Source organism: Salvelinus sp. IW2-2015, unplaced genomic scaffold (assembly GCF_002910315.2).
Source record: "Salvelinus sp. IW2-2015 unplaced genomic scaffold, ASM291031v2 Un_scaffold83, whole genome shotgun sequence".
Lineage (NCBI taxonomy): Eukaryota > Metazoa > Chordata > Actinopteri > Salmoniformes > Salmonidae > Salvelinus > Salvelinus sp. IW2-2015.
This window is the reverse complement of record NW_019942514.1, coordinates 3,617,046-3,642,613: the sequence shown is the minus strand read 5'-3', so window position 1 is coordinate 3,642,613 and position 25,568 is coordinate 3,617,046. Positions and strand designations below refer to the sequence as shown.

Here is a 25,568-nt window from a genome sequence, read left to right as displayed (position 1 = left end):
CATTCTGAATCCTAGAATACAATTACTGTAAGAGTGGAGTAAAGAATATTTATGAGTCATGACATGATTGCGCCATAAGCTAAAAAGAGCCTTTAAATCTCAGACATTTCATGTGCTATCCTCAATGCTTATTGAGTTACATCTTCCAGGTCTAGTCTCCAACGCAACCAAGGCCGGGAGATTTAAAAACACACCGGTAAACAGAAAGATGAAGAGATAGTACTGCGTCTTAAAGGGGCAAACAGCAGTTTAAACAATAACAAAGCGGAGACCCCACCACTTCTTTGGTAAACAGCTGAAGGATGGGGTTGGAGAAGTGTTAACACTCAAATTCATAGACAGAGCAATGGATGCAAGGACTGACCATCCATGATATCAATATTATAGTTGTATCTATGTTTTGAGACTATAAAGTGTTTGTTTACAATTACATTGTTTACAAACAATGGAGTAAAACAAGCTTATATTTMGGGTTCTGATGGGGTACAACAGCTGAAATATTACGTTTAGATGTTATGTGATACTAGGAATGTCGTCATGTCAGATGATCAAACTTTATGTAGCTGAAGATATCAATCCCCACTCCTATACCGAAATAGCTAATCATTGTCTTACCCTTTTCCCTTCTTTTGCAACGCAGCATGTGGCTTCAGAGGCGATGTTCTTTGGGACCAACATGGTTTTCTTGGACCGTAGTGGGGTTGGATAAGCTCTGGAGAAGCAGCAGCCTGTACACTGGTAGATAGGGGCACACAGGTTTGAGAGGAGGAGGGGGGGGGGGCAATATTTGGAAGGTGTTCTTAATGTTTTGTACACTCAGTGTTTATCACAATTATAAAAGTCAAAAAATGTATGTAGCAATCACAGATTGCCCCTTTAATATTCAACATTCATTATTCATTGCTTGCATTCATGTTAGCACTGTCCCGGAGGATTACAAAGCTCGGCCATGGACTAGTCCTCATGGTTTATATAAGAAACCCCATTTATTTCACGACAAATCTTTCACTTTTGTGTGTATATATTTACTTATTTTGGGGGGGGGTTATAATCCTGCATGGAAAGAGMAATCAGATATTCAAAGTATTAAAAATGACTTTAGATTTAATGATTTACAAAGCAAAAGACCACGAACATAAGTTAAACTAATGACCCAATGACCCTGCCTCGCCCTCTGAGACATAACAGCAGTTATCTAGTAACATCATCCCATCTGTTTAAGGGATTAAAAGCTCCCATCCAGAGTCAGGATGGAAGGATGGAAGTGTGTTTTGACTTGTGACCGCGTGTGCTGTACCTTTTTTCATTTCAAGGATTATGAGGCAGGTAGCTAAGTGGTCAATGCCTCGCAGAGATCACTGATAAGGTTGGAGGGGTTCACCTAATCCCCGTTGAGCACATGGGCAGAGGGACAGCGGTATAAAAGTTAATGATGGGAGCAGTAGGCTCTTCACTGAACGCTGAACAGGCTTCCACCAAGAGACACATACAACAGGTAATGCTTTTTCCACTCAATATATTGGGTTTCCATTGTATTGTTTCACTGCTGTTTTTGTGTTAATGAGTTTTCAACTATGGTTTTCTTCATTTTTCTTGTCAGGTTATTGCCACCCGCCACTATGATGTGCTTGTTTAAATTAACTGGAGTGTCCCTCATCCTGTCCATACTTCTGTATATCGCAGACTCTTATCCAAACAGTGACATGACAAACAGTAAGTTTTACGTTACATTACTTTGAAAGTACTGTTTTTATTAATGGTCTACATGTTCTGGAAACAAAATGACCGGTAAGTTGTTCTTGGAGTAGGTTGTCATTAGAGAGAATATAAATTGGTACATGACCTCCTTACTCCCAAAAAGTGTGTGCTTACAAGGAAGAGAGACAACACATTGGTGTTGCATGGTGCATCAAGTTTACAGATCAGACTGTTCAATAGATTTTCTGTTAATTAATGTCTTTATTATCTTTACAGTGGGCTGTGAGGAATGCAAACTGAGGGAGAACAAAGTCTTCTCAAACCCGGGCGCCCCTGTCTATCAGTGTACAGGCTGCTGCTTCTCCAGAGCTTATCCAACCCCACTACGGTCCAAGAAAACKATGTTGGTTCCAAAGAACATCACCTCTGAAGCCACATGCTGCGTTGCAAAAGAAGGGAAAAGGGTAAGACAATGATTAGCTATTTCGGTATAGGAGTTGGGATTGATATCTTCAGCTACATAAAGTTTGATCACCTGACATGACGACATTCCTAGTATCACATAACATCTAAACGTAATATTTAAGAAAAACTCAAATTTACCAAATGTGTTTTTTAAAACCATCTCTCTGTCTCTTGATTCTCTCTCTCCTCTCAGGTGGTGGTCGACAACATCAAGCTGACGAATCATACAGAGTGTCACTGCAGCACTTGTTATCACCATAAGTCATAAACTCTCTGTGAGGGCTGGAAATCTCCTTGATTGCAGAAGTAAAAGCTTGGCAACAGATACTATATATTTTGCACAACTCATTCCTGAAGTTCCTTGTGTTTTAAAAGCCTAGTGCAGTCAAAAATGTTATTTTCCTGTGTTGTATATATATTTTCACACTACGAGGTTGGAATAATACTGTGAAACTGTGAAAATTATGATAGTGCCCTTTTAGTGTAAGGTGTTTGAAAAGACCACCTGAAATGTCAGCCTGTTTTGGTGGGATGGATTTGGGCCTGCCTGGTAATGTCATCAGGCGGTAAATTAGTTAATAGACAAATAAGAGAGTTCCAAACCTCTCTGCCAATAACAGCTAGTTTAAAATGTTCCCCTTCCACTCAGACCCCTCCCAGGCAGTCCTAGCAAATTCTTGCTTGAGAAATTGCTCTTTGCTAAGAAGCTATTTTTGTTTATTTTTGACCATTTTAATTGAAAACAATCACATTAAGATACTTAATGGTTACCCTGAAATGATTTGATATTTAGATAAAAACAGTTGCATTGGACCATCAAGGGAAATCACATATTAGGAAATCATTGTGATCCACCAAAAGTGATAGTCTGCTGAGAATATTTATAGTGCTCTAATGGTCACAATTATATAAAGTTGTATTCCTGTACTGTGTTGATCAAAAAAGACTTTACTGTATGAATTGAATAATTATTCAAATGTCCTTAACATGCATATTATTTTTACACATGATCTCTCCTCTGCTTCTTTTTTGAGAAACTGATGCCTTGAGTAAAACCAATGGTTTATGGTTTTACGAGAAAAAAAAAATATTGTTCTTCCCAAACTACACCACACTCAATAGCATATGGATCAACAAAAAAATTGTATAATCACACAGCCTCAGGTAGGCCTAGTATATATGTTTATAGGCCATACTATGAGTTTATATGTCCTCAAGTAGCCTAACAAGCTGTAGGTTAAGCATGATATTTACTAAAATACTTCAGAACTTTGTAGTATTGGATTGCATGTGGGGAACATTATTCGATTACAACCACAGGCCTAGGCTGATGGGCAATACGCAATTTGTAGTCTAGGTTATATCTAGTAGGCCTATTAACATAATTGTCAACATCTTATATGAATCTTTCAATTAATAAGTAATGTATTATGTTTTTTTGGTTTATCTTATTTTTATATAAGATCATGCACGCTTGTGCCGGTAACACTGATGTAGCGCTTTTATCGTCGTCTCTCCCCTCCCCCTGTCCGTGCGTGTGCAAGTCTGGCAGCGTAACATCTGTGCGTACGCGGTCGTGATTGTTGTGAAGATGGCGGGGGGAGAGACAGAGAAGGAATATGACACAAGGAAAGCTATCGAAGGGCTCCGAGAACGGTTCCAGGAATTGACCACAACGCTAAAAGAAAGCTCGGAATCACTGTCTGAGGCCTCTTTGCGTTTCTGCCAGGAATTCTGCCAGGTCAGCATTTTTTTTCTTCCAACTACCCATCCTAGTGGTTTGCAGTCTTCCATCCAGCTTCCAGCCTGATGATGCGCGTGTACGTTAGGTACAACAATGTAGCTAGCTCGCGCTAGCCACATCAGAACATAAAAAACGCAATTACTCCCTGTTTTAACTTACAATGATAGTAGTTAGTGGACTATATACATCATACGTGTTTTCCGATATTTAGTTCATTCTCTTACTTTCGAATTATACCCGAACATCACTAATTTTCCCAAGCTAGTTAGCGAGTTGCTAGTTGAATGCTGGCTAGCTAGCTAGTTAAGGCTCCTTGATGCTGGGAAGAGCTAGTTAGCTTTTTGTGCAGACTTGTACTCACATGCTCTAGCTGTTAGTGTTTTAGGTTTTGCACGAGACGAAACATCATTCATCCATGTAAACGTGCATATTTTACTTTAAATTATGGCAACAGAACGTTTTTCCTTTCGTCCATTGTATTAGTGGATCAATATTGAGTGTGCCTGCAAAAGTATTCTATAGGGCCTGGTGAACCTAATGGTATTCATTTTCATGCACAGCATAGGTTAACTACSTATGCATAGTTTTAATTGTTAGAAAAACAATATTAACTCATCAGCCTGTTTGTGGGTAGGTTTATTCGGGTTTGTGCTTCATATATAGTCTTGGGTTTTTTGTGTAATGTGGCAAACCTGGTGGGCCTTGTTTGAAGCCCCATCTGTGCGAAGTGATTAATTCATTGGTCACATTAGGGATTATGAATGAATCTCATATCAGGCTCCATTTGGAGATAAGACGACAATAGTGTTTTATCTGACACTGACTGTGTAATAAGAATAAACACAAGATTGGCTAAATGGTTACAAGGCTAACTTACTAAAACACAGGGTTTTCTCTGCAACCTCTAAATACCTGGTCACCTCAAGATTTTTGTGTGTTTATTATCATGTGCTGAGAATTACATATTTATTTTCATATGTTGGAGATGCAATGAAATACATATGTTAGGCTACGTTTAGCAATAGCCTGAGTTGTAGTCTATTTAGGACTGTCCTTCTTAGAGGACCCTTACTCATTGAGCAGAGATTAGGCTTCCCTTCGACTGGGGGAAGGGATGACAGGCAGGGAGAAGATCGTCAGTGCTTGTAGCATTCAAGCTAGTCTCACTCTCAACTTTGAATGTTGTCCTGCATGGGTAGCCTATTAACTACTCCGTGTGGTTTAGCCTATTGTAGGCTACTGCATACACTATAGGCTCCATTCAGCAGCTGGGCTTATAGAAGTCCAAGCAGCCTCCTGTATAATGCTTGTGTAGCTACAGTGCCTTCAGAAAGTWTTCAAACCCCTTGACTTTGCACATTTTATTATGTTACAGACATAATTTAAAATGGATTAGATGTTTTGGTCACTGGACCACAATACCCSACAATGTTTAAGTGGAATTATCTTTTTATATCTTTTTTTTTAAATATATATACAAATGAATGAAAAGCTTAAATGTCTTGTCAATAAGTATTCAACCCCCTTTGTTATGGCAGGCTTAAGATCAGGAGTAAGAATTTGATTAACAAGTCACATAAGTTGCATGGACTCACTCTGCATTAATAGTATTTAACATGATTTTTGAATGACTACCTCATCTCTGTACCCCACACATACAATTATCTGTAAGGTCCCTCAGTCGAGCAGATTCAACCACAAATACCAGGGAGGTTTTCCAATGCCTCGTAAAGAAGGCCACCTATTGGGAGATGGGTTAAAAAAAACAAGAGACATTGAATATCCCTTTTGGCATGTTGTTATTCATTACACTTTGGATGGTTTATCAATACCAGTGGTGGAAAAAATACCCAATTGTCATACTTGAGTAAGAGTAAAGATATCTTAATAGAAATTGACTCTAAAATACACTTAAGTATCAAAAGTAAAAATAATTTAAAAGCAAACCAGACGGCACCATTTTCTTGTTTTGTTTAATTTTCGGATAACCYGGGGCYRMCRCKKKACWCWSASARKWRWTWRAKAKWKWYKYRYTGTMTWMWGWGWSRKCKKSAMKWSAGASASWGMYGAMYWSWSMGYMYTMRTCTRMWMKWYWGTGTGWYWYWGASAKWWTTTRTSTSRRSRMKWYKYRWRWKAAWYTYWKAKGWYRWRTTMMGMGMMGMYGWYWAAAYWYRWRTTTTTTTTTTTWMYYYWATAMWMWWYWYWAAYWMMWMARKCKKAAAAWYKSARAAGTAGTACTTTAAAGTATTTTTACTGAAGTACTTTACACCACTGATCAATACACCCAGTCACTACAAAGATACAGGTGTCCTATGTAACTCTGTTGCTGAAGAGGAAGGAAACTACTCAAGTAATACTGCAAAAACAATCCAATAGAACACATTACTGAGTACCACTCTCCATATTTTCAAGCATAGAGGTAGCTGCATAATGTTATGAGTATGCTTGTAATTGTTAAAGACTGGGGAGTTTTTCAGGATAAAAAAGAAACAGAATGGAGCTAAGCACAGGCAAAATCCTAGACGAAAACCCTGGTTCAGTCTGCTTTCCACTCGACACTGGGAGATGAATTCACCTTTCAGCAGGACAATAGTTTAAAACACAAGGCGAGTTCTTCCCAGGAATACAGTGAATGTTCCTGAGTGGCCAAGTTACAGTTTCGACTTAAATCTATGGCAAGACCTGGTTGCCTAGGAATGATCAACAACAAATTTGACAGAGCTTGCATAATTTTGAAAAGAGAATTGGGCAAATGTTGCACAATCAAGGTGTGGAAAATCTTAGACTTACCCAGAAAGACTCTCAGCTGCAATCGATGCCTAAAGAGCTTGTACAAAGTATTGACTCGGGTAGGGCTGGGTGATTAGGGCAAAATATAAAATCATGTTATTTTATGTTTTTGAATAATAAAAGTTATACATTTGCTTCATGGAAAGTGCGTGACCATAGGCTGGCAACATCCATTGAAATCCTTTAGAATGTGTCTTTCTCAATTCTGATTTGTTTTATACTGTTCAATTCAACTTCAACCAAATCAATTTCTGCATTTCCTGCACTAATTTGAGATCATTTTCACACTGCCATGTAGGGTTGCACGATATGGGCCAACAACCTAGGCCTTATTTTTAACCAAATGTTGCAATTGTGATTTGACTTGTGAATTAGAGAAAAACACTTGGGTGAGCTGTTGGAATGATGGATATATAATGATTATTCTCCTTTTATAGCTAGAATATAATAGTGGGCACTTTGAATAGTGTTTGACATGAAAATGCCAGAGATGCGTTATTGTGAAAGGGTAGGAACCGAAGTGTTGACAAGTGTTTCCAAGGGGACCCTATAATCTTTGGCTACATTGAATGTTTTCTCTTAGCTACTTCATGTAGKTTACTTATTCATGCTTCGTGTATTCCTCTATGATTTAAAAGATAGTGTTGCACAAACATGCAGATTTAGGTCTATACCATCACTGATACAATCAGGCAGTATAGCTAATTATGTTCTCTTACTCAGTACATTTATTAGCTAGCTAGACAGCTAACTTAGCATTAGCAGCAAAGAAGATTTAGGCCCAACTTGCTAAGAAAAGACAAACTAGCTGTTTGCAGATGTAAGAAACACAAATTAAGTGTAATTGTAGAACGCTAGTGGATTTATATTAAGAAGCAAAGTGAAAACGGCATCATTGTCGTCAACATTGTTGCATGGGCTGCGTTGACCATGCAGACTGAACGCAAGTGTCTTGTTTTCGAGGAACAACAAATGCGCTCCTTGAGTGATGGGGCGGGGCTAGATCTGTGTGGAAACCAGCATGGAGCGGGAGAGAGATGACTCAAGTAGCGAAGTAAACTATAAAAATGGACAAAACACGGCGTATCCCATTTAACAAACCAAACATTCAAATACCGTTGTAGAAGGTAAAGTAAAAACCCAAACCGGTCAGTGTATTGTAAAAAGCCCTACTCGGGGTGAAATACTTATGTAAATAAGATATTGCTGTATTTCATTCTCAATAAATTTGCAAACATTTCGAAAAACATGTTTTCACTTTGTCATTATGGGGTATATTGTATGTAGATGGGTGAGAAATATATTTAATACATTTTGCATTCAGGCTTTAACACAAAATGTGGAATAAGTAAAAATATTTTTCTGAAGGCACTGTGTATGTTGGTTCATCTTTCTTTTTTTTTATTAGACCACATATATGAGGTGAATGTTCGCATTTTACCAAGCTAAAGCTAGCTATCCCAGAAGTTGCTGTCGAACAAATTATGCTTTATTACAAACGCAGTATTTTAAACACATCGTTCGTTGCCGGTGTTTGCTTGTTTGCAGACTTTTTTTGTACAGCTTTGACAGTGCTACTGATGGTAGTGGCGCTTGGCTTGCACGTGCAAATTCCTAACACACAACATTCTACAATGGAACTGTTATTTGACGTGTATCTTTTTTGACACGCGAAGACACAAACGGCATTCCATGGTATGTCGTGAAGCTTATAGCAGTGCTATTACTGTGTAACTCCGGTAGGGCAACATCTGAAAAATAGCGCACTTGGTAGTGTATGCCGGTGCTCAACCAGTCGGCGAAAGCCAACATCACCCACGACAGAACAGTTGATTGTCAAGGGCAATGAATTCCGTTATCTTGGCGTTAATGGATTTCGCCTTTGCTGTCTCTCTGAAATGTTCTTACTCCATCAATTGCCGGCTCACTTGTTAACTGCTCGATTCACACAGCAGACATTGTGGGCTAGGTTAGGAATGCTGTGTCGCACAGAATTGTACATTCCGTCATTGCATCATGTACCTACGTTATATAGGTACGCACGTCGGCGTTAAACTAGACATCGGGCCGATACAGATGTTGGCTTTTTTGGCTAATATTGGCTGATTTTCCTATATGTTCACCGATATATTGTGCATCCCTATTCTTTACATTAGTAATTGACATAAATATTCCTACAGGAGACTGTACTAGGATTTATACAGTGCATTCGGAAAGTATTCAGACCTTGACTTTTTCCACGTTTTGTTACGTTACAGCCTTTATCGAAAATTGATTAGGAAAAAATGTATTTAATCAATCTACACACAATACCCCATAATGACAAAACACAGGTTTTTATGAATCTTTGCAAATGTTATATAACCCCCCCTGAAATATCACATTAACATAAGTATTCAGGCTTTTTACTCAGTACTTTGTTGAAGCACCTTTGGCAGCAATTACAGCCTCAAGTCTTCTTGGGTATGATGCTACAAGCTTGGCAGCCCAGTATTTGGGGAGTTTCTCCCATTCTTCTCTGCAGATCCTCTCAAGCTCTGTCAGGTTGGATGGGGAGCGTCGCTGCACAGCTATTTTCAGTTCTCCAGAGATGTTTGATCGGGTTCATGTCCGGATTCTGGCTGGGCCACTCAAGGACATTCAGAGACTTGTCCCGAAGCAACGCCTGTGTTGTCTTGGCTGTGTGCTTATGGTCATTGTCCTGTTGGAAGGTGAACCTTTGCCATAGTCTGAGGTCCTGAGTGCTCTGGAGCAGGTTTTCATCAAGGATCTCACTGTATTTTCCTTTTCATCTTTCCCTCGAGCCTGAGTAAGTAGTCTCCCAGTCCCTGCCYCTGAAAACCATGCTTCACCATAGGGATGGTGCCAGATTTCCTCCAGATGTGCTGCTTGGCATTCAGGCCAAAGGTTTCATCAGACCAGAGAATCTTGTTTCTCATGGTCTGAGAGTCCACTTGGCAAACTCCAAGTGGGCTGTCGTGCATTTTTCTGAGTGCCTTCTGTCTTGGCACTCTACCATAAATACCTGATTGGTGCTGGTTGTCCTTTTGGAAGGTTCTCCCATCTCAACAGAGGAACTCTGGAGCGCTGTCAGTGACAATCCCGTTTCGGAGCTCCACGTACAATTTCTTCGACCTCATGGCTTGATTTATGCTCTACCATGCACTGTCAACTGTGGGACCTTTTTTATATATAGACAGGTGTACCTTTCCAAATCATGTCGAATCAATTGAATAATCAAGTTCAAGTTGTAGAAACATCTCAAAGATGAATAATGGAAACAAGATTCAACTGAGCATCAATATTGAGTCTCATAGCAAATTGTCTCTATTCTTACAGTACCAGTCAAAGGTTTGGACACCTATTCATTCCAGGGTTTTTCTTTATTTGTACTATTTCTACATTCTAGAATAATAGTGAAGACATCAAAATGATGAAATAACACAAATGGAATCATGTAGGAACCAAAAAGTGTTAAACAAAGATTATTCGATGGAGCCACCCTTTGCCTTGATGACAGCTTTGCACACTCTTGGCATTCTATCAACCAGCTTCATGAGGTAGTCCCCTGGAATACATTTCAATTAACAGGTGCCTTGATGAAGGTTAATTTGTGGAATTTCTTTCCTTGTTAATCTGTTTGAACCAATCAGTTGTTGTGACAAGGTAGGGGTGGTATATAGAAGATGGCCCTATTTGGTAAAAGATCAAGTCCATATTATGGCAATAAAACAGCTCAAATAAGCAAAGAGAAATGACAGGCCATCATTACTTTAAGACATGGTCAGTCAATCCTGAAAATGTCAAGAACTTTGACAGTTTCTTCAAGTTCAGTCACAAAACCATCAAGCGCTATAATGTAACTGGCTCTCATGAGGACCACCACAGGAAAGGAAGACCCAGAGTTACCTCTGCTGCAGAGGATAAATTKATTAGTTACCAGCCTGAGAAATTGCAGCCCAAATAAATGCTTCACAGAGTACAAGTAACAGACACAACTGTAAAGAAGAGACTGTGTGAATCAGGCCTTCACTGTCAAATTGCTGCAAAGAAACCACTACTAAAGCACACCAATAAGAAAAAGAGACTTGTTTGGGCCAAGAAACACGAGCAATGGACATTAGACCGGTGGAAATCTGTCCTTTGGTCTGAGTCCAAATGTGTGATTTTTGGTTCCAACCGCCGTGTCTTTGAGACGCAGACTAGCTGTACGGATTATCTCTGCATGTGTGGTTGCCACCGTGAAGCATGGAGGAAGTGTAATGGTGTGGGTGTGCTTTGCTGGTGACCCTGTCTGATTTATTTAGAATTCAAGGCACACTTAACCAGCATGGCTACCACAGCATTCTGCAGCAATACACCATTCCATCTGGTTTGCGCTTAGTGGGACTATAATTTGTTTTTTAACAAGACAATGACCCAACACACCTCCACTCCAGGGCTATTTGACAAAGATGGAGAGTGATGGAGTGCTGTATCAGATGACCTGGCTTCCAGTCATCCAACCTCAACCCAATTTGAGATGGTTTGGGATGAGTTGGACTGAAAAGTGAAGGAAAAGCAGCCTACAAGTTCTGGTGTCATCTAAGCAAGACTCATTGAAGAATCGAAAATATATTTTGATTTGTTTAACACTTTTTTTTTTGTTTACTACATGATTCTATATGAGTTATTTCATTGTTTTGTTCACTATTATTCTACAATGTAGAAAATAGTAAAAATAAAGAAAAACCCTTGAATGAGTAGGTATGTCCAAACATTTGACTGGTACTGTATGTAACAAGGTTTTTCTGATTTTTATTTTTCAAAATTGTCTAAACCTGTTTTTGCTTTTTCATTTTGGGGTATTGTGTGTAGTTTTAAAGATTTACCTAATTAAAAATAATGTTTTTATCCAGTTTCGAAGAAAGCTGTAATGGAACAAAATGTGGAAGAAGTCAAGGTCTGAATACTTTCCCAATTGCGGTTGAATGGAGCATCCCAGGACTGAGTCTCAATGGACTTCTGTATCAGGGCTAGGTTTTGACTTGACACATTTCAAGACATAAAGGAAAATGAACTAGCCAACCATTTCCAAGGGGTGCTGCTTGACAGGACATTGCCTAATATATCTGGCTGTGATACCTTTTTGGTTGATTATATAGTCTGAAACGATGCACTGAAAAACAACATTTCTTAAAGTTTCTTCTCAACCATTACAAGCCAGAATGTTGAATAAAATGTATTTACTCTACCAGTTGTTGGTCCTTTTGTTAATATAAATTTTAGAAAAAATAACCACAGAAGTATTAATAAAGCTGCAATATATACAGTGGCTGTCTCTTATACACATCTAGATGTGTATAAGAGACAGGTATATAACTTTTTGGGCGACCTGACCAAATTCACATAGAAATGTGTGTTTTCTATGTCTGTCATTTGCATTGAAAACAAGTCTAAGAAGCAGTAGATCTTTCTATGGCGCAATTTCTATGCTTCCTGTTCTGAAGTGTTTCATTGTTGAGTCTTCAAACAGCTGAAAATACAATATTTTTGGTTATCTAAAATATATTTCACAGTGGTTTAGATGGTAGAATGCTGTACTTGCTTGTTTCTGTCACACAAACAGAAATTAGGCAAACTTACAATTTTAGCAACCAGAAAATGACAGATTTCTGTATAGAGCAGCTTTAAACCAACTTGAAAACAAGGGTCTCTGTGGCGCTCATGATTTGTTTGTTCATAGCCCGAGGTAAGCGCACAAGATTTAAGTACATGTACGCGATGCACGCATGCTAACCGAAGTCTTGCAGGTCTTTACATGGTTTTGAGCATGTGCCAAATAATAGAAATCTCAATGCCGGTAACAGAGTTTGAAAAGGCAGTTTAGTACTTTCCTGTGGATATTTATTCTCAAATTTAGAGAGAAAAGGATACTCTACCAGTTACCTGTGTGGGTTAAGTTCAAATGTAATTTTATTGAACATTCTTGCTTGTAGATGTTGTGAGTTAACTTTCCAATTTTGTGCAGTGCATTGTTTGACTGTATGGTGGTTTGTTAATACACTTATTTGAGTAAAAGTCATACCGCATATAAAATAAAATCGCAACAGCTGTTATTGAAATGGTTGATTCAATTTTATAAATGCCAACAATTTGTACGTTGTGATTCTTTTTGTCGGTTAAATTATTATGAGAAATGGCGGTGGAAAAGCCTTTTTAATGCTCTAATATTGAAATAATACCCATCATATCAAAGTAAACTTGGCGTCACGCGATATTGTGTGTGTGTGGTTCTCCCACCACGACTCGTGAAACCATGCACTTTATTAGGCTACAGATAGAATAACTTATGAACTTCACAGGATGGTGAAAGTGCACTATGATTAACTTGATGCGCCTTTCCAATAAATATTGAGGTGACATGATACATTTTTGGCTCTGTTTGACAAATAAAAAATATTCTTGCTCTTATCCATAATCTCATGTAGACTAGCCTACCCGCTGTATCTGCGAGCTGTTCGCTAGAGCGTACGTGCCAAGACTAGTGGGCACATTTGCACTAGGTCAACATGCAAAGTTTATCCACAACAAGTCAGTTTGGTGGAAACATGTATATTTTCTTTATGAAGATTTTAGGATCTTCACATTWAAATCCAATTGGATGGAAACCTAGTTAGTCTGATATATTAGGCAAGACAGTGCCATAAGCTAGCACAGGGATGGGCAACTCTAGTCCACGGGGCCTGATTGGTGACACTTTTGTACCGTCCCCTGCTAACACACCTGACTCCAATAATCAACTATCCAATGTCTATTTCAGTTTTAGAATGTAATTTGTTTAATCAGGTGTGTTAGCTGTGGGGGGGGGGGGGGGGGGGGGAGTGTGATACCAATCAGGGCCCTGAGGGCAGGAGTTTCCCATCCCTGGGCTAGAGTAAGGACTATTATTTATAGGGCTGGGATGATGCCAGTATCACAGTATGTTTTCCATGGCAAAAATGTAAACACTAAGCAGGCCAAACTCTTTGGTCCTTTAAAAACCTGCTATATGTAAAATATTATGTGCTATAGCTTGGCAAATAAATTAAATGTGACTCTGGATGAGGGCTGTTTTCATAAAAAGTTTTGTTTCGTTGCCACAATATTAAACGAGTATGGTGGTACTGGTGTCGTTCCGGCCCTGATTATTTCCCAATTGTTTTGGTAGTTGTGGTTTTTTCAATTTGCTATTTTAATGGAGTGTAGCCTAATTTACTTGGAAGGACTAATACTTAATGAAATTAGTCCATTTGTCATTTTCTATGATAATTGTCAAGTAGTTAGAAAGTTGAAAAAATACAAATAAATTTAATAGCAAGCACTAATCAGCTTGCCACATTTTATTCCAGACTCTGAGAGCATGCCATGATGTTGTCATTTGTTTACAGATCCTTGTGGAACATGCAGGCCGATGGAAGACTGAGGAGGAGCCACTGCCTTTACTGGAGGCGTACACAGTGGCCATACTCAGTTATGCGAAGGCCACGTCCTGTCTCTCCTCCGAATGTGAAAATGTGCCACTCGTTCTTGAAAACCTAGCAATGTGAGTACTCGATAATGTCTATCTGATTCATATGCATGGATGCTTCATGGAAACAGCTATGCAGTATTTCAGATGGTGCTAGGCCTATGTTGTTGAATGACTGTTTGCATTCCACTTCTGCTAGTGCTACTGACCAATACAACTGTATCCTGCTTAGGGTTGTTATGGTGATCGTATTACCGCCACACCAGCGGTCGTGAGTCATGATGCAGTCAAATTCCAGGTGACCGTTTAGTCACGGMAGTTAGGCTTTTCCAAACTGATGCTGCTGATGGTTGTTAGTAGCGTACCAAACATGCTAACTGCCTGGTACTCTGCACTCTTGTCCCTCTAACTCTGACATCAATGTAATCTAAAATCTAATCAAACACTTCTTGAGCTCATTTTGTGCTACACAATTGCATGAGAAGTTGATGGCCTCTTTTAAAAAGAGGATCCCATTTTTTTTCTAAATGCTAGGCCTGCTATATTTATTTCTCAACTTTCCTAATATTAAGCACATTGCTTCTCTTTAAAACAGGAGTATAGCCTACCTCGCTGGTATGAAAATGAACCACGGGAAAAGCGCCCTCCAGTRGCTATTTAAGTGCATAAATGCCATGTATTTTTTATACGCTGCCCCTGTTTCGTGACGGGTGCGTGATAATGGTCCATTCTAAATCAAAACAAATTTCACCCATATTATTTTGTATATGTAAAGACAAGATTGAATCAATAATGTGATAGGTGACGATATTAGCCTACCACTTGTGAATTGTGAATGATGCCCAGCTTAAGGCAAGAAACAGAACATGCTTTTTTAACCTTTTGTAGCCTAGCCCKTAGGCCTATATGTTTTGATAAGGTTTGTATCACAATTAAAGCGGCCAAATAACTTAAATTGAAGCGCATTTATCCGCTTTACAATGGGTGTAGGAGCCTAACTGGCATACATACACAACGCGTGAGTCAAGTTTGGGGAAGATATTTTTATGGTGAAAATTGCACCCTTATGGGCCTCCCTAGTGGCACCAGCGGTTTAAGGCACTGCAGTGCTAMAGGTGTCACTACAGACCCGGGTTCGATCCCAGCTGTGTTGCAGCCAAATGTGTCTGTCTTCACTTGTAGCCTGTGAGAAAGACCCATTCACGTGACGGAGAGCCATGTGAGTGAGAGGTGCCGAGTGCTTCGGGAATGCAGCCGGGAGAAGGGAATTTTAATATGTTCAGCCCAAGGGCACAACGGCCACTGGCCGCAAAAGGCATGGATTTTTTAAGGGACATTACGGCCACACAAAGGGGATGCAGCCGGGAAATTCAAGTGCTTGTCAAATTGTGAATGAGAGACTGATGACGTGTGTACAGCTTGCGCAAAAAACAAAGCTGAGCTCATGCAACTTTTTTCAAATCATCATTAGTCGCATCATGTAGCATGTGTAAAAAAAAATCTAAACGTATAGCCCAACATTTGTATCACAACTGAAGTTACATAACTAAATTAAGCAAATATGAGTACCTGTTTCTTTATTAACCGCTCAACACAGAATAGTCTTGTGCGCACTCCCTCAAATCGTTTGGAGAAAATATCCTTTCTATTTTATTCAGCTATGTTCAATTGTATGCTTCATACTATAAAATAATGCCATGGAATTCTAAGCAAATCTTGTCTGCTAAACGAACTAGTGTAGCCCACAGCCATATGGCATAGCCATATCAGGGCCTAACATAGGGACAACTCAGAGTATGCTATTCTGTTCTAATGAAGTAGAATACATTTTCTTCAGACCTGTCTAAAATAATTGATTTATTGTGATGGTGTAGGCTATATTACATGGATTTACTAGACTTTTTAAAATGTAGATGTTCCAAAGGTCCGCATCAATGGCTTGTAGGCTATGCTAAATGTGTTTGTTAATTAACGGTCAATTACCGTGAGACCGACAGTTATTTGCTTGACAATCACCGGTTGACAAAATGTCATGACTGCCACAGCCCTAATACTGACGCGATACGAYCGTCGCAAAATAAATTTAGAAATCTATATTATCCAATTACTGCACCCACACTGCTTGCGCGAGCAAACGAGTGTCTGCGTTGCCAAGGGATAAAATAGAAGTCAGTTCTATTTGTGACGCAGATCGCACTGCAAGTCCTGCCTCTCCCATCTCCTCATTGGTTATACCCACGTGGGTGACAAAGACAAACGAGGTCGGTGGTGGTAATTCACCGAATTTTTGAAAGTTGCCAATCGCAATATAAAGTCCAGAGAAGGAGGAGAGATGACTAGAAACGATTCGGTTGACCTTTTTATGTGTGGATAAATTGTCGGAGTAGGGGACCTTGTGCATTTCAGGTAAAATAACAACTCAATGTATATATCCCAGGACACATTAGCTAGCAACAGCYAGCTAGCTAAATAGGACAAATTAGCCAGCAAGTGCAAGCTAGCTAGCTAAATTGCCATAAATGTTTAATGCTTTTTGACCTGTCCCAAAATTAATGTAATTGGTTCAGAGTTTTTGATATTTTAACCTGTGTGTCGTGATTTGTGTTTGGTGTGGGGGGACAAAATACATTTATGCACAATGGCGCACGCACGCAGCCGGTTTGGGTTCCGTGTAATCCTGCCTCACTCATTTCACAAGCTAAATAAATTAGGCTTCCCTTATAAGAGCTGCGGCAGAAGTTCTTTCATTTTAGTCATCTGCACACAACTTTAGCAGCATTAGCATGAACTTAAAGAAACTCATAGAATGACCCTGTTTTACTTGCAGGAGCTGTCTGGAGCTCCTTCTCTCACTGCCTGAGCATGTCCCTGGTGCCTTATGGGGGGAGTTTCAGTCCTCTGTCAAGGTTAGTCTCAATGTTGCTCTTTTTTTTTTTAAATCAACTTTGCATAGAACAGAAATGTATGGAGTGAACTTTTTTTATTTATTTTATTTTTGTACTGCCAATTCTCTAGAAAAAGAGTGACACGGTGTTGCTTTGCAGCTGAATTGGAATATGCATGCACATATCACAAACACTATTTGACATAATTGGAGAATCTTGTGTTTTGAAAAGTTGGTTTGTATATCTGAAAAGTTTTATGAAGTTATTTCCTTTCCTTTATAGTTGGCACACAGCCTTTTGCAAGAAAATGGGAACACACAGCTTCACATGCTATCAGCTATGGCACAGGCGCCTGGTGTGTGGAACAACACCACTCTGTGCAGCATTCTGTCTAATGAGATACCTGAAATTGACAGAGGTTCGTTTTAGCCTACCTGTTTTTTTTCTCTTCCTAGTAGAAAGTTTTTGCTATATGTGAGTTGACTGATTAAATGTTGTGGTGACTGCTCAGAAGTGCTATCTGTAATAGTGTTCTCTTTCTCTACTCCCCAGTTAATGAGTTCCTGCAGATGGAAGGTCCTACACTCCTTAATATGCGAATAAAGCACCTTATCAAACAGAATCGAACAGAGAAAGCAGCCGTCTTAGCGAAGATGTGCTCGGAGTATCCAGACTACGAAYGAAAAGGGAACTTCAAGCAGACATACTTTGTTTGCCTGTGTGTGACAAAAACACAAGAACAACTCATGCAAGAGGTGAGTGAATAGCATTTACATCAAGTCATTTACCAGGCAAGTGCATTCGAATAAGGGGGCTGACCAAAGGCTTGTCTTTTAAGAAATTAAAAAACTCCTGTTTGATAATGATGAATGAAGACGGCTCTAATGTAAAATGGTCAACTGTGGATGGCAATGAATTACCATAATGTTTTTTCTGTGCCAGATCACGCAGGTAGACTGTAAGGATGCATTGGAGATGATTTGTAACCTGGAGTCGGATGGGGATGAAAAAGGAGCCCTTTGTTTGTGCTCTGRGTTCCTCAAGCGGCAGCTTCTCCAGGGAGATGTGTATTGTGCCTGGTGAGTATTGCCCTCTTCATTTTCCACTTGCTCTCACAATTTAGAGCGGATGTTGTATGTTGACGACAAACTATCTCTTGTAAAGCCCTTCGTGTGTAGCAGACCAATAAGGATATACTTTTCTTACAGGGAGCTCACACTATTCTGGAGTAAGCTTTTAATGCGGTCAGAGTCTTCAGCAGATTCATTTCTTGATCAATGCAGAAAGTTGGTCCTGCTATCAAGGAACGTCTGTCATATCCTCTTCCTCATCAAGGTTATCCAGTCCGAGGTGAAATTCTTTGTGTAAAATTGTATACGTTACTGCCTGGATATAGCCTGTAGCGATTTATATTCTCATGACTGACTTTGGCTTTATTCTTTTCTCAGGTTGGAGGAGTGGGACTGCCTGTGTGCATTGAAATGTGCATTCGAGCTCTACAAATGGCATCCAGTGACAACACAGACAGCAGGACAACCATCTGCAAAACTATTTCCTGCCTTTTGCCCACTGATTTCGAGGTGAAACAGGCATGCCAACTAACAGAGTTCCTCAATCAGCCTACTGTGAACTCATATTATGCTGTTGAATCACTCTATAATGAACCTGATGAAAAGCGTGAGGATGAGAATCTTCCAGTACCCAACTCACTACGCTGTGAGTTACTGTTGGCCTTGAAGACACAGTGGCCTTTTGATCCAGAATTTTGGGACTGGAGAACCTTGAAGCGCAATTGTTTGGCATTGATGGGTGAGGAGGCATCCATTGTGTCATCTATTGACACTCTCAATGACACTGATGAGGGACTTGAGGATGATGCAGCAGAAACGGGTTCAGAGTTCAAAGACCTTGAGGATTTTATTTTGAACACAACAAATGAATTGAATGAAATTGCAGATGAAAAAGAGAAAAATAGGGAAGCTAAGAAATTAAGGGAGAAAGGGTTTGTTTCGGCAAGATTTAGGAATTGGCGAGCCTATATGCAGTATTGTGTTCTATGTGATAAAGAGTTCCTTGGCCACAGGATAGTCCGTCATGCACAGAAGCATTATAAAGATGGGGTCTACACCTGTCCAATTTGTGCTGACAGCTTTAACACTAAGGAGATCCTTGAGCCACATGTAGCATCACATGTAAAGCAATCTTGCAAAGAGCGACTTGCTGCAATGAAAGCAACTAGGAAATTGCCCAAGCCAATGCAATCCACCAGCAGTCATTGGAATCATTTGAAAGATAGAGCTGTCGTTAAGCTTGAGGCAGAGACCAATATCATTCCAAATGATGCTAATTTTCTGGATGGAAATCACAACAGTGCTGAAACTGTCATAGTCAATACTCAAAATCCTGTACAAACTACGGMCAGTCCTCCAAAGCCTGTACAAACTAGATATGAAGCTGAATTTACAGAGGATTGTGTCTGCCCTGTTACATACTGTCAGAAGGTATTCAAGTTTTTTCGGAGTCTTGTAACGCATGTAAAAGCCCACAAAAATGACGAGGAAGCAACACGTTTTTTGGAYATACAACGACAGAAGGTTGTGTGTCAGTATTGTCGTCGGCAGTTTGTTAATGCCAGACATCTGAATGATCATTTGCAAATGCACTGTGGTGCTAAGCCATACTATTGCATACAGCTGAATTGCACAGCCAGCTTTCACTGCAATTCGGAACTTCTCATGCACAAAAGACAACACACTGACTTTAAGGCACGGTGTATGTTCCCTAATTGTGGAAGGATTTTCAATGAGGCCTACCTGTTGTATGATCATGAGGCACAACATTACCTTACATTCACTTGCAAAATAGCTAATTGTGGGAAGATTTTCTATTCACAGTCCCAGCTAAATTTGCATCAGCAGAACCATGATACAAATGAAGTGCCCATCACAAGTGAGAATCATCCTGAACTTAAAATGGAAKCTTCCACCCAGTGCTCCGCTAGTCAAGAGGAAACCTGCTCTGCCTCTGTCATTCTAGATCAGAAGACTGCACATGATTATGTGAAGGAAGGAGTAGTTAAATCAGGTTCGTCAACATCAACAGTTCCTGAGAACCCAAACGGCACAGTGAAAATAAAACATTCAGTCGAGAGCATGTTGAATTCTGTTATCAATCCTAGAAAGGAGTTACAGAAGTGTTATGTTCCACTCATCAAAACTAAGCTCGGATTGGAGAATGCAAAACTATCTCCTGATGTCCCACTCCAAGATATGATTGCCAATTGTGAGGATCAAAATCACTGTGGAACCAATCCCTTGAAAGGGTATCCAAAAGAGGACKTGGATAACCAACCAACTGAAGCTGTTCAGAAAGTGTTACCACAGGCCTTTCCTCTACCAGAAATTAAGAGRGAACCCCCGTTTTTGCTACATCCATATGAAAGCACTCCTGRAATAACTGGTAGAGATGAAGATGCACATAGTTGTCCACTTGAAGCATGTGACCGCAAATACAGTACCCCCAAAAGTCTCTCCCGACATGTAAAGAAAAARCACCCAGTTATTTTTGAAGACTGGAAACTGGCTAAGAAGTACAAGAAAGTTGCCAAAATAACTTCGAGAAAGGTTCCYTCCGTGAACAGGACTTCAAAGGACCAAACATCACTTCATCAAGTATCACAATGCAGAAATACTGGACTACAGCAGTTCGAATATCCGATGGCATGTTCAAGTTTACCTGCTGTTTGCCCTCCTTGGGAAGCCCCACCAAATCAAACTGGGCTAATGCAGTCAGAGATGGGTGAAGCGTGGACATCTACATTGAACAATTGCTATGCAGATGTCTTCCATCCGAATGAATACACCAATAAGAGTGTAACTCCTTGGCAATCAGAATCTCATCCAACTGGCTATCCATTAGAAAGGGGCAGAGAACATACACCAGCAAATATGCATGGCAGTGCCATCCATCCCATTAAATCYGAATCAAGTTTGATGAATCAGATGTCAGAATATGTGTCAAGCTCGCTTATGCTGGATAATGGAGGACACATGCACAGTGGAGGACAACACTATGGGATAATTAACTCTGGGGTTAATACAGATAGTGTTGATGTTCCCCTAATGAGAAAAAACTATTCCAGTATGTTTTCCCAAGAAAGTAGTGGTAACAATTTGTCAGCTGGAGGTTTCCTTGCTTCATATGTCCCAGATGACTCTTCCAATCTTAATTCAAGATCAAGGCCATCAACAGACATTCCAAGCAATGTATTGAGTCATGATGGCCAAGTAGCACCAAGAAACACAGTGGAGATGACCAACATTGAGAACATAACCCATTTTCCATCACCCAGTTATGAGAATCAGATGAACAGCTCTGTAGATGACATGCTTCTTAGTCCACATGCTTCTATCCAAACAGATTTCTCGTATGATGAGAACACATGTCATGCAGAATCTGAAGCTATCCCTGCAGACGACAAGAATGCTGTTCATGAGACACAGACAGTAAAACGCTGCAGACTCAGCAAGAGAACGAAATGGCCTGCTATTATAAAGAATGGTAAAGTAATCTGCCGAAGATGCTTTAGAGAATTCTCAAGCACGAAATCTCTCGGAGGTCATCTTTCGAAACGCTCCCAGTGCAAACCATTAGATGAAATGGATTTAACGGATGATTTGCCTACATCATTTCTCGACTTTCTCAATGACCCAAATGTTCCTGAAACCAATGGCTCAACAAACAACTTGGTAAKTGTTGAAATCCCACAGGAAGTTGTTGGTAATCTCTCCACACCAAATACCTCTGATTTGGCACAAAAGGAAACCTCAAAACCACTGGATTCTCATTCATTAAACACCTTTCCTTCAGTTTTGACAGGTGGACAATCTAAACTCTGCCCAAATAAAACAGGAGTTTGGATAGAATTGATACAGTCAAAAAATAATGTTGGTAGTCAGCAGAAGGAGGAAAAGTCAAATGATAGTCTTGCTGAAAAAAGGTCAAATACAACTTCCATTGCAGCATGTCAAGATGACAAGGTTATAGAAATTCAAAATGCCTTACAAATGTTGGATTTAGTTGAAGCTGCACATGAGAAAAGTTTGCAGGAAAATTGTTCCTCAAAGTACAATGACCGCCAAAGCAATGCAATCTCAAGCGATAATGTCATGCAAAAAGATAGTGATCAAAGCATGACAACAAAACTGATTATGAAGGAGGACCAGAATCGTGACAATGGCCCCAAGCCGTTCAAGTGTGAAATGGATCATTGTGAATATGGGTTCATGACCAAAGAGGCATTGTTCAGACACCTTGCTCGAGTTCATGATTACACAATTGAGATGATTGAGYACCTCAAGAAAACCCCAGTCAAATTCTCTCCATATCCTTGTCACATTTGCCCGAAAACATTTACCAGAACCACAGGCCTAAGAATTCACTATGAAAAGGTTCACCACCTGACACAGGCAGAGATGAACAAGTTAAAGGTTGGAAGTCGCAAAAAAAAGTCAAGCAACTCTACTATTGAAACAGAGGTAGAGAGTAGTAATGGAACTGGATCTTCGGTTGTGTCGACTTTAATCAAACAAGAGCCACTTGATATTGACATTGGCTGTCCAATGCAAAGCACAAATCAAGAGGGACATGCACTGTCCTCTGAGATCATTACAGCAGGAGATGTAGTACAAGAGGATTCCTTCCATCAGTCAACAGTTGAGAGAGTGCAATCACCACAAGATACTCTGGAGGACCTTGACAAGTCATTTTACCAGTTAGAATCACCATCAAAGACAGGATACACCAAGAATGAGCCATCAATGACAGCCATGCAAACGAACCACACCCCAGTGTTGAAGCAGAAATTCGGTCAAGATGACACACTAAAAAAGGGACCGGAAGCAAGTTCGAACACTAAATATTTTAGCCATGCAACAGAGGCGATATCCAGCCAGGCTGTGAAACCCTCACCTGAAAAGGCAAGTTGTTCAAAATACACAATATCTAAAGATGAGGTTCATGTACAAAAGAAAGAAAAGTTTCAGAAAAGGTTGGGGATTCAACTGTGTGATGCTGACAATTCTTTCAGTCCATATAGGCCGTACCGTTGTGTTCATGAAGGATGCGCTGCAGCTTTTACGATCCAGCAAAATTTGATACTTCACTGTAGGGCTATGCATCAGTCATCCCTTCCCCTGCCTTCAGGAGACCTTGATACTGATATCCCTGGTCAACAAGCTGCTGAAGTCCCGAATAATGAAATCAGATGTCAAGTGAAAGACTGTTCAAGGATATTCCCGGGGATCACAACCTTAGTGCAGCATTACCTCTTGCTTCATAAATTCACTCGCGATAAAGCCACTGTTATGATGTCAAGCATCAAGGTAGGGACATTCCAGTGTGACCGGTCAGAATGTACACTCTCCTTCACATCTGTGGAGAAATACATTGACCACATAAAAAACTTTCACAAGGAAATAAACATCTCTGAGAGAGGCAGTGTGGATCAGACTTTCAAGTGTGAGTATGATGGCTGTGACCGGGTCTACACTACAAAGTCAAACCTCCTTCGRCATGAGATGAAAAAGCATAATTTAATTTATATTCCCAGAACACAGCAACAGAGAACAACAGGCGTCATTCCCAACAATGGTAAAGAGAACATTGAAAACAAATTCAAAGTGAAGAAGAAAAACACTAAGAAGAAAGATGACAAATCACCTGACCACTGGACTAGCTTTGGAAAACCCTCTCTGAAATCTATGGATGAAGCATCTGCCATGTGCACAAAAAACTTCTCTTTGCAATACCCATGCATGATAAAAGGCTGTGATGCTGTTGAGAGGGCTGAACGGAATATATTCAGACATTACACCACACATGGCCTCACTGAGCGATATATAGAGGATCAGAGAAGCCAGTTCATTTTCTGCAAAAAGTACCCACGCTCAAGATTCAAAGATGCAAACAAATCCGAGGGTATGTCAACAGACACCTCCGCTGAGGAGACGGACCCTAATGAGAGTGAACCTGAGATTTCAAAGACCAACTGTCAGGGGCAAGAAGCGTTGGATGGTATCATTCAAGCAGAGGCTAAACTGTCAACTGATGCTAGTTCTGAATCCCAGTCTTCTACTTCAGAGGTCAAAAAGAGGGGGCGTCCCCTAAAATCGGAGCGGCGAGCATTAGCTTGTCCGGACAGAAGATTGACTCTGAGAAATCGTTCAGCAGATAAAGTTTACCAGTTGACAGACACTTCAGACCAGAGCTTCACTGCTTCTCAAGAGGAAGAAACGGAGGATGGTGTTGCACTGGACACTTTGTTAAAGTTCCTGGAAACTTCACCATCGACCCACACTCCCAAAAGAAAAATGAGTGGAGGTTCAAGAACGGAGTTGCCATTAAAACAGCAGCGTACCTTTCAGCAGAAGACGGCCAACATTATATGCGAAACACCTGATATATTTATTGAAGCCTGTCAAAACCTTGTAGACTTCAGAAATCCTCTCAGTCTTCAATCGGTGAACAATGTGAAGATAGTAATGGACAAAACCTTTTCCAATGGTGCTGAGCGTTTGCTAAAGCAACTTCAAGATATGCGACCCATGGTTTTAATAAAAAAGTGGCTTCATAGTTGATGGATTGCTCACAGCCTGTTTTTATTTTTTACTCTTAACTCAGGATTAGAAAAGTAACATGCTGCAAACATATGTTAATATTGTTCAGATATCAAATGGTTAACTGTTTTCACCATTAAACAATTGAAGGAGTATTTTCTACTTATTATGGTTGATTTTAAATTTGGGTAATGTATGTTAGTCATATAAGAACCAGGTAATCTATAGGGAACATAGACTTTAGAACATGTTTGTATTTATGAGGCTTCTAGTACTAAAATTGTTTTTGCTAAATGAAGAATTTTAAGGAAAAACAGTTTTTATATATCCCTATGGGATTATATTTTTTGTTTATTTAAATGTTTCGACACTAGTATCTGTAATATTTACATGTCTTCCACAAAGTGTTAAATAAAATAACTGTTTGCCTTTGTAATACTTGTTTGCAGGATGTTATTTACATTCAGTATTATAACGCAACTATGTGAAGAGCCCATTTGACACACACATTGAGTTAAACCACCATAACCCTGAACCTTATTGAAGGCATAAGAACTGACTTATAATTTGTAATTGATGTATTTATTCAGCCAGACCGTTTGAGCTAATGCTAATGTGGCTATCATACAGAACTACAAATGCCTGTCTCAAGCTTCACATCACTCACCAGGGCCATGATTATCTGGATGATACTGCCAAAGGTAAGAATCTCTGGATCTGTTAACTATCTGTTAGCAACATTTTGTATTTGACAATTCTGTGAACTGTCTTGAGCAAGTTTTACATTTACACTAGCTGTTATCTAGCTAGCAACTAGCTCATGGTTAGCTAGTCAGTAGCCTCAGGCTACAAAAAAAAGGGAAACCAGGGGAAGTCCATGG

The 25,568-nt window shown here is 39.8% G+C and overlaps 2 protein-coding genes across 2 annotated transcripts; both read left to right on the top strand.

Annotated features, from left to right (window-relative positions):
* Positions 1-776: 776 nt before the first annotated feature.
* LOC112068117 (glycoprotein hormones alpha chain 1-like) lies at positions 777-3,149 on the top strand. The gene is made up of 4 exons (XM_024135160.2): positions 777-1,495; positions 1,601-1,713; positions 1,975-2,162; positions 2,357-3,149. Exons 2-4 carry the CDS (start codon positions 1,620-1,622, stop codon positions 2,429-2,431), a joined length of 357 nt encoding a protein of 118 aa, XP_023990928.1. The 5' UTR covers positions 777-1,495; positions 1,601-1,619; the 3' UTR covers positions 2,432-3,149.
* Positions 3,150-3,686: 537 nt separating this feature from the next.
* LOC112068099 (zinc finger protein 292-like) lies at positions 3,687-25,123 on the top strand. The gene is made up of 8 exons (XM_024135119.2): positions 3,687-3,904; positions 14,107-14,261; positions 17,014-17,092; positions 17,354-17,489; positions 17,624-17,826; positions 18,014-18,150; positions 18,280-18,421; positions 18,520-25,123. The coding sequence occupies exons 1-8, from the start codon at positions 3,755-3,757 to the stop codon at positions 24,706-24,708; spliced, it is 7,191 nt and encodes a 2,396-aa protein (XP_023990887.1). The 5' UTR covers positions 3,687-3,754; the 3' UTR covers positions 24,709-25,123.
* Positions 25,124-25,568: the final 445 nt, after the last annotated feature.